This window comes from Pseudopodoces humilis, chromosome 1 (assembly GCF_049639895.1).
Source record: "Pseudopodoces humilis isolate 2021_Gansu_Grassland_sample_001 chromosome 1, ASM4963989v1, whole genome shotgun sequence".
NCBI lineage: Eukaryota > Metazoa > Chordata > Aves > Passeriformes > Paridae > Pseudopodoces > Pseudopodoces humilis.
The window spans coordinates 148,211,441-148,221,007 of record NC_142200.1 but is presented as its reverse complement, the minus strand read 5'-3'; the positions used below and the strand labels follow the sequence as shown (position 1 = coordinate 148,221,007).

The 9,567-nt window shown below is 48.4% G+C and overlaps 1 protein-coding gene across 1 annotated transcript in view; it reads right to left on the bottom strand.

The window, feature by feature from the left end:
* Nucleotides 1–2,837: 2,837 nt before the first annotated feature.
* GARS1 (glycyl-tRNA synthetase 1) overlaps nucleotides 2,838–9,567 on the bottom strand; it is a 23,664-nt gene continuing 16,934 nt past the window's right edge. Inside the window, exons 13-17 of the mRNA XM_005527778.3 lie at nucleotides 8,296–8,381; nucleotides 7,711–7,820; nucleotides 5,405–5,498; nucleotides 4,379–4,569; nucleotides 2,838–3,192 (exon numbers count right to left, since the gene is read on the bottom strand). Coding sequence (XP_005527835.2) covers nucleotides 3,067–3,192; nucleotides 4,379–4,569; nucleotides 5,405–5,498; nucleotides 7,711–7,820; nucleotides 8,296–8,381 — 607 coding nt within the window. The 3' untranslated portion in view covers nucleotides 2,838–3,066. The remainder of the gene's footprint in view (nucleotides 3,193–4,378; nucleotides 4,570–5,404; nucleotides 5,499–7,710; nucleotides 7,821–8,295; nucleotides 8,382–9,567) is intronic.

Genomic DNA, 9,567 nt, shown 5'->3' with positions numbered 1-9,567 from the left:
TAAAAATGAACTATTTCAGTGCCTGAACACCATCTTTCCTCTCGCTATTTTCTGCCTGACAGCCCCCTCTTCTGGGAAGCAGGTTCTGTGCTGGCTGAATGGCTCTCCCTGCTCAGCTCCCATCGGTGCTGAGCAGCAGCAGGGCAAGGGCAGAGCCTCCCAGGGTGTTTAGGCACTGAAAGAGTTTCCTGCCATTTCCTGCAGCTGCCTTTGGAGGAGGTTGGAGGTTTCTGCATGACCGAGTGCTGGTCAGTCACAGCACCCAGTTATGGGGTACCCTCAAGGGGTGGGGGCAGCTCCCAGCACTGGCACTGGTAGAGCCTGGCAAACTGCTGCTTGGGGGTGCTGGAGTTAAATCTGCACTGTCCTGGCAAGGACTGCCCTAAATGTATGTCCTCAGGTATGTCCCAGCCCTTTCATTTGTTTGAAACACAGGTGAGACATCAATTTTCTGGAAATCATGTGTTTCAGGACACTTGTGTCCAGCTGGGGACATCTCACAGGCTGTGAGCTGAGAAGGGAGTGAGCAGCTCAGCTGCCCAGGGATGCTGGACAGGTCTGGGGCAGCACCTCAGCATCCCTCTCACAGGGGTCCAGGTCCCACCTCCTCCAAAATCCTCATCCTTTGCCCTCTGCAACAGCAGGAGCTCCTCACTTGTGTCTGGCATTGATCTGGTCCCCACTTGAACAAATTAAAGATTGTGCAGCTGGCTCAAGAAATTGTTTTATATTTTAAATGACAAGATTTTTAACTACAAACTACACACAGGGCTTACCTGCCTCCTGGGCTAAAACTCCCCTTTGAAGCCCAAGCAGTGAAGTCATGACAATTTGCTGTCTAATTAGTTCCCTTGTAATGGTTTCCCACTCCAATAGGAATGAAATTTTCCAGTCACTGCCAAGTTTTCTGTGTTTTTCCTTGATGGATCTAGCCCTGCTGCACCTGCTGGGATGTTGAATTACCTTTATGAAGCATGGACAGCAGTAGGGGCTGGGGGATGGATGGAGCTGACCTGTCTCTTCAGCCACAGCTGAGAAGGTGGACAAAGGGAGCAGGTCTGACACCTGCTTGGAGGCAGAAAGGTCCTTCAAGACAGCTCAAAACCCACATCATTTCAGGGACTCTTCAAAGGCAGAGACACCTCAAAGTACTGATGGCTTTGGAGAGCCCTTCCTGCCCTTCTCCAGTGCCCCTGGTCCATCTGTTACTGGGGAAGTTTAGCTAAAACTGAAGGAAATTACTCAGGAACATTCCCTAATTGCTGTTTGCCAGCCAGGCTGAAGAAGGCATCAGCTGCCAGCACAGAGAAAGATTCCAGTCACATGAATCCCATTGATGGTTTCAAGCGTCCTCTTCTGCATCTTTGTTTTTTTTAAGCCTTTCCTTGCCGAGTGTCAGACCTGCTGATGCCAGGGGCTAACACAGCTAATGCTTCCCAGAGAGGATCTGTGCACCTGAAGCTGATAGAGCCAAATCCCAGTTTGGGATGCAGAAAGGTCAGGATCAGTCCTCAGATTCTGTTACCGGGCTTTGACAGGTGGGGCACACAGGTAAATTAGAGGTAAAACTTGGGCTGCATCAAAGGCAAGGCAAGGAGGGGAATTCTTCCTCTCTACTCTGTCCTTGTGAGACTCCACCTGCAGTGTTGTGTCCAGCTCTGGGGCTCCCAACGTGGGAAGGACATGGAGCAGCTGGAGTGAGTCTAGAGGAGGCCACAAAGATGCTCTGAGGGCTGGAGCCCCTTTAGTATGGAGAAAAGCTGGAAGAGCTGCAGGTGCTCACCTGAAGAAAAGGCTCTGGGGAGACCTGAGAGCCCCTTCCAGTGCCTAAAGGGGCTCCAGGAGAGCTGGAAAGGGACTTGGGACAAGAACCACAAGTGACAGGACAAGGGGGAATGGCTGAGAGTGTAGGTTTAGATGAGGTGGTAGGAGGAAATTCTTCCCTGAGGGTGCTGAGGCCCTGGCACAGGGTGCCCAGAGCAGCTGTCCCTGGATCCCTGAAGTGTCCAAGGCCAGGTTGGACAGGGCTTGGAGCAGCCTGGGATAGTGAGAGGTGCCCTGCCCATGGCAGAAGGCTGGAGCTGCATGATCATTAATATCTCTTCACACCCCAACCATCCCAGGATTCCTGTTTTCTACTCCTCTTTAAATAAGTGTTTAAACCCAAGTGAAAACATGGAGAACACTTCCCAACCTTCTAAAGGGAAAGTTTCTAGCCCAGGGATTTCTCTGTGGGGTGAGAGCCTGCAAGACAAGGTGTGAGGCCTCCCCTACCTGGCCCAGGCCAGGGTTTGGTCCCCAAAACCAAGGTCCAATGACAACACAGGGCTTTAAATGCCTCCAGTGCCCAGGGAAGTGAAAGGGTACCTGGCTCTTCTCCCACCTGCTCAGGGCAGTCTCTGGTTTCAGCCCTTGCTGCCAGAAGACATTGAATGAAAAAACAACCCTGCCAGCTCTTTGCTGCTCACTCCTTCAGCCAAGGAAACCAACCGTGTCCAGCAGGAGCAAGAACTGGAACAGCATTTTCTACCCCTGCTCTGTTCTCCCATGTGCAAATGCTCAGTTCTGCAGAAATACAGACATTAAACACCAAAAAAAAGAGCACTGAAGCCATCTCTTGAGGTGGCTGCTTGAACCAGTGGAGAAAAGAGGACTGGCACTGTGATCACCCCTTCACAAACACAGCCCATGCAACTGGGACCATCTTCCACCAGAGTCCAGGATGAGCCAAACCCGGATGAAAGCCAGTGCATGAACCACAGCCCTAAGCAGGAGGGCAAAAATGAGAGAAAAAAGGGGCATTTCTAAAGAAAGCACAAGGCTGCAGGAACACAGAGACAGGCATACACAATGGTGGATTTATTTGTAACACCTTCAGCTCGGGCTGCAATTATTTCAGTTTTTAAAGTTAAATCCAGTCAGCAATTGAGGAAAAGAAAAATACCCAAATATTCCCTGTGTGCATGAAGAATGCAGCCTTGAATAATACACGGTAAGTTTATTTCATATTAACATGAACAGTAAAAAGTGGACATTTTGACAGGATTTTACTTCAGGTCCTTTTCTTTATTCCTCTATTGTGTCCTTTTTGCCAGTCTCTTGTCCCTCAAATTGTGGATACTTTGCCTCAACATCAGCCCAGGTGAGATAACCATTGGCCAGGTCTCGGATGATGGCAGGAAGTTCAGAGATCTGCAGGAAAAGCCACAAAAACATAAGAAACACAAAGTCACCAAAATCAAGCTGGGTATTTGGGGATGTGGGTAATTTTTACAACAGCAGTAGAAAAGGTACAAGATTATCTCCTGGAAGATGATAATTTTTGGGGAGAAAACCATTAATTAGAACACCTTAGATCAATCTGTTATCTGTTATTAGGCTGATCCAGGAGGGAAAAGATCAACCAAAGCACAGTAATGTTGTGCTACAGTATGGGAAGGGCAAAACAAACCAATATACACATCAAAAAGATGCTGTGAGCCAGGATTCAGCTAGGCCCTACCTACTGCAAGATCAGCACAAGAAAAGCTGTAAGTTGCCTTTCCTTTGCTCCTCGCAGCACACTGTCATGGTGCAAAGGATCAGCCAGAAAGCTGAAAATTTGCAGAAATTGAAGGAGAGCAAAGTCTCATCTCTGCTGGTTGGCAGTGAGCGGTCACCCAGGTGACAGAAAGACAGAAGGGTGCCCTGAGGAACTGGCACTGCCTTTTACAGCCAGCCAAACCCCAGCCTGCTCAGCAGCCCCAGGCACTGCAGCTGCTTCTGTGGAGCTACAACACAGCCTCACAGGTGAGCACCACCTCCTACTGTGCCTGAGGCAAAAAGAGCATCAGGGAGAAAAGACAAACCTGAAAAACCCCCCAGGACTGCAGACCTCCAGCTCTGAGCAGAGGCAGAGCCCACCACAGGCAAGGTTTTGCTATTTCAGTCTGCACTGTGGCCACACTGGCAGAGCGTGCTTAGGGCACACGCAGCTTTGGGGCAGTGGTTCATCAGCTCCTCTGGTGCTGCACAGGCAACACCAGCTGCAAGGCAAACCCCAGTGCTCTGCCTTCTGGTGCCTGGGGATTATACCCAGCCCAGCCCTTGAAAGCCAGGCACAACCCAGTCACTGCTTTATCTCAGCAGCCTTCACTTGGAAAGAGCCACTCCAAAGAGCAGTGCAATCAGCACAAGGCATGGCCTTCAGGTAGGAGCAACACCTCTGCATGCAAGACAAACAAAAGCTTCTGCTCACTTTATCAGCTGGGCCAGCATCTTCTGTCTAAAACAGCTAAACTGCTCCAGAGCTGGAGGCAGTTCCCACAAGGATTAGCAGCAGGTCAGAATCAGCAGGGGAGAAGGAGCACACGTGGTGCCAGCCCCTGGCAGCGCTCACCTCGGCGCGGATCTGGCGCATGGAGTCGCGGTCGCGCAGCGTGGCCGTGTGCGGGCTGCGGTTCACGGTGTCGAAGTCGATGGTGATGCCGAAGGCGACGCCGATCTCGTCCGTGCGGGCGTAGCGCCGGCCGATGGACCCCGCTGCATCGTCCACCTTGTGGGAGATGCCGTTCCTGGTCAGTGCTTCAGCTGCAGGGAACAGAGCAGGGGGCGTTACACGGCCCCAGCACAGGCTCCCGGTGCCCCCACCAGCACCGCCTGTCCTGGGTGCAAGCAGCATCTCAGAGTCCCAGGTTTATTCTGACAGAACATCCAACGTTCCACTCTTTGTAGGAACGCAGGGTCAAACCCACCCTGCTCTCTCAGCTCTCCACGTTGCACCGTAACTCTCGCCCCAAAGGCAAAGTCACCAAGTTTCTCCCCTTGTCAGCAGTGCCACGATCCTGCTTTAACTCCAAACCCCAGCCTCGGTGTGAGGGGCACATCCAGCGCAGGGAGAGAAAGTCCCAGGCAGACTGGTGCTGACAGCAAAACCTGTTCCTGTTGCTGATGCAACCCCTGTTCCTCCCCTTCATCTGTTCAGTTTTATGGTCCCTATCTTTTACCATGATGCCCCCTACTTGTGGGAAGTTTGACAGAATGGCTGCAGGCTCAGCAGCTCTGGGACAGACTCAATAAATTAGGTGGCCAATAAAAGCAAAGTGAATTTCAATAACAAAACAAAAACCCCCACTGGTCCAGCTTCTCCTAAGCAGTGGGAAAGATTTATTTTTGACACAGAAGGAGAAAAAGCAATGTCTTTTACACTCCAAACCAACACAGGGAAGGTGGTGGTGGTGGTGGTGGGTTTTTTGGGTACAGCTGAAGAGTTTGATGGATACCCAAAGCTTGTGGATACTCAGCTGGTTCAGGTCGACAACTCTCCCTGTGCACTTTGCAGAGCCACATGATCCCAATGCTATTTTGAGAGACTTCTCTTCCCAGTGCACAGCCCCATCAGAACCAAAGTGCTTAACACACTTACATAATTCCTTGACAAAAGGCATGAATTCCTGATTCTGGCTCAGAGGAAGAACGGAGCACTTGAACGGTGCTACAACAGCTGGGAAGCTGAAATACTGTGGAAAAAAGGAAAAGCACAAGAACACACTGATGACATGGATGAGGGTATTGAGTCTTTCATTAGTGAATTTACAGACGACACTAAGCTGGGAGTGTGTGCTGTTGATCTGTTGGAAGGGAGGAGGGCTCTGCAGAGAGACCTGGATGGGTTGGATGGATGGGCAGAACCCAATGGGATGAAGTTTAATAAATCCAAGTGCCAGGTGCTGCATTTTGGCCACAGCAACCCCCTGCAACTCTCTAGGCTGGGGATGCTGTGGCTGGACTGTACCCAGAAAGGGACCTGGGGGTGCTGGTGACAGCAGCTGAACACGAGCCAGCAGTGCCCTGGTGGCCGAGAAGGCAAGTGGCCCCTGGCCTGGATCAGGAATGGTGTGGCCAAAGGAGCAGGGAGCTCATTCTCCCCCTGTGCTCGGCACTGCTGAGGCCACACCTCGAGTGCTGGGTCCAGTTCTGGCCCCTCAGTTTGGGAAGGACCTTGAGACACTTGAGCACATCCAGAGGAGGCAATGAGGCTGGTGAGGGGCTGGGAACACAAAACCCTGTGAGGAACCACTGAGGGAGCTGGGAGTGTTTATCCTGGAGAAAAGGAGACTCAGGGGTGAGCTGATCACTCTCCACAGCTCCCTGAAAGGTGGCTGTGGGCAGGTGGGGTCGGTCTCTTTCTCCAGGCAGCACTGACAGAACGAGAGGTCACAGCCTCAAGCTGTGCCAAGGGAAATACAGGTTGGATCTTAGGAAAAAGGAAAGAATAATAAAGTTCTGGAATGTTCTGCCTGGGGAGGTGGTGGAGTCACCATCCCTGGATGTGTTTAACAAAAGACTGGATGTGGCACCCGGTGCCATGATCTGGTTGAGGTGTTAGGGCTGGGTTGGAGTCAATGATCTTGAAGGTCTCTTCCAACCCAGTGATTCTGTGAATTCTGTGTAAATACAAGTTTGATGGTCAGATCAGACTCTCAGGAGGTGAGAATAAGCTCTTACTGAGGTTGGAGACAGGGTGAATGTTCTGGGGGAGTCTCTGGCCTACTCTAAGACATCAGCAGTGACATCTCACACCACTGGAGCAGGACTGGTTTTCTTCAGCCTCCACTCCCCCTTATCTCCTGACAGCCAAATGTTACCTCCTACCACAGTAGGTCTATTAGAGCACTCCTGAAAAATTTTAACCTCATCTGAATTACAGAAAAAATAAGGGTGGAGGTGTCTTACCAGGAGATTTAGTCTTTTGCACAGTCTAAACCAAACTTCCTGTTTGAGACTCCACACACATGGAGCATATGCAGCAAAAAGGTTTTCAGAACCCTTCACAGACACCCTCAGAAAATAAAAATATCCCAGAAGTGAGGGAAAAATAATAAAATCTTTCCTGGAAATCAGCAAGCTATAAAAGGGACAGAAGCAATGCATGTGAGATGTACCACGATATAAAGCAGCCCAGGCTACATAAAAAGTAAAAGGGTACTAGAAGGAAGGTGAATCCAGTATTTTCTACTTCAGGAGTTTGGGACTCAAAGTCAATTGTGTCCTAACTCTGGGCTCCTGAACCTTGTTCCCCCAGTCATAAACACCCTATGGATCCCAGAGACACCAAGAAGTGCTTTTATTATGTTATATTTCTTTTTTATGAACACAGTCCAGGAGCCAGGAACAACAAGCAGGAATCAGCACCAAGTTTCCAACCAGCCTCTCATGGGCCACCAGCAATGGCACAGAGCACCGCATCTGGGCACTGGCTGGAGGAAGCTCTGTATGTAACAAACCCTTCCCTCTGGCCCCTGCTACAGCAAAGCTTCAGGCCAAGCTTTTAGGGATGTCCAGAACCAGAGAAGGCTGAATTTCACAGGGGACTGAGCAAACGTTGCCCATCCTGCTGCACACAAGTATGATTCCAGGAAAAGCAGCAGAAAGAAAGGAAATTAAACACTGAAGATATGCCTTTCTCTGAGCAATGGAACACTGCCAAGTGTGGGTCCAGAAGGAGGAATTTCTCACCTCCTTGCCAGTAATCCAGCGAGAGCCTCAAGCACACATGGCCTCAGAATGCTCTCATGTAAAAATGACATGTACTCTGGCAAAACAGCAATTCCACAGCCCACCTGGGCTTTGCCATCTCTACAGGGCATTGTGCAGTGTTGTTTTAGCCCTCTCCCTGGATGTCAGGGGAAGGCAGGTGCCTGCAGCTGCCACAGCCTCAGAGACACTCACCGTTCTCTGCTCGTCTCCTTCCCGGATGCGGAATGTGTGCTCAAACACTGTGTACATGATCCTTCCAATGCCAAACGAGGGCTCAATGACATTTGGGATGATTTCTTCCACTGGAACACAAAATAACATACATCACCATTAAAAATGCGTTTGGACACAAGAAAAGGACGTGGTTGCTGGTGCTTTCTGCTCAGAAGTCTGGTTAGGTGTAGATGAGTACACGGAAATAAGGGATTAAACACTTCTGCTCTAAACACAAATACCTGAAATAGAGATTTGGACTTAGCTCATGTACATATTTAGGCTGTAAAAAACAACTCAGGGTCCTTTTTCTGGCTTCTTTGAGGCACTAAATCCATGCATTTTGGAAAGTTTCCTTCTAGCCCCATTTCCTGTATCAGGAGAAAAACTCTGTGGAGATGCAGTCACTGACTTTCCAAAAACCTTCCTACTCTTAAATTTCAAGGAAATTACATTTGGCATTTTTCCTATGCTGTGTTAAAATATTACAGGACAAAGCTATCAATAAAGTTCATACTCAAAGTGTATCCTGATGATGATGAAACAACAAAGACTCAAATTTACCATGTAATGTTTTCTGAAATCTCTTCACAGTAACCATGTCCTTTGTTAATAGAAAAGTTTTCCCTTCAGTTTCAACAGTGAATTCCCTGCAAAGGAAAAAGAAATAATTTAAAAGCTAAGGCAGTAAACAAGTGTTATTTCCTTAATTGCATCACTTGGTTGACTCTGAGACTGGGATTACAGGAGCCAGGGAAAACCCCAGAGACGAAAGAAACATGTAGCACACCCATTAAAAGAAATTTGCATTAATAATAAAACTACTACATGTACACTAAAAGCAACCATTTTCAGAATCACAGTGAATTTAGCTGTGGTTAACAGCCTGAAGCAAAGTTAAATGGGAAACTCTCAGGATGAAGCCTATACATCATAGAGAAAAAGGGAAGCACACAAAGCAGGCACTGGACTATCAATAAAACCAGGGATATTGCCTGTAACTCATCTATTGAACCATTTCAGGGAGATTCTGGATGGACTAAGTTTCTTCTCTGCAACAATTTCTCTGCCCGTTTTGAGTGCTACTATTTTTTTCTACATTTTCACATTCATAGAGATGTGAAAGAAATAAATTTTAGCTCAGGGGAAAGAAAGAAAGATGTAAATGTTACCATTCTGTAATGTATTCATTGATCCTACACCTTGCACCATTTCAACCAGGAAATTAAGTTTATTTTTTTGTTACTGCACCATTAGCTTTCTCCTAACACAGACAACAGCTGTTGGCCTGCTTCAGCCAAATCTATGACAAAAATGACAAGTGTAAAGACTTCTCATATTTTCAGTTCCTGCAGGTGTTGTTAGGAAGGCAGGTCAGAGAAAATCATACAAATTGCTGCCACAGTAAATCAAAGGCTGAAATAGGTCCTAAAGCAGCTCACTGAACACTGGAGGATACCGAGGCAAGTTTTGCTTCTCATTTAACTATTTTGTTCCACTGGTCACAGAATTATTTTATTAAAGTTTTAAGTCAGTCCTGGTTCACTCTCAAACCAGAGGGGTGAAGATGGCAAACAATTCCCATTTCACTGAACTCTGGGATGAGTTTCTCTTCTGGGATGATCCTACTAAAGCCAGCAGCTCATTCCCACACAGACAAACAAATATTTATGTGCATACACCCAGAGATATGTTGATGGGTGACCAGCAATGCCTGGTGAGAGGGACAGCACTCAAACATCTCAGATGACCCACACAGCCTGCTCTCGTAAGGAAACTGGTTTCAGGTGGCTCAAATAAATGCAGCAGCCCTTTGGAGGCCACATCAGGGTGTCA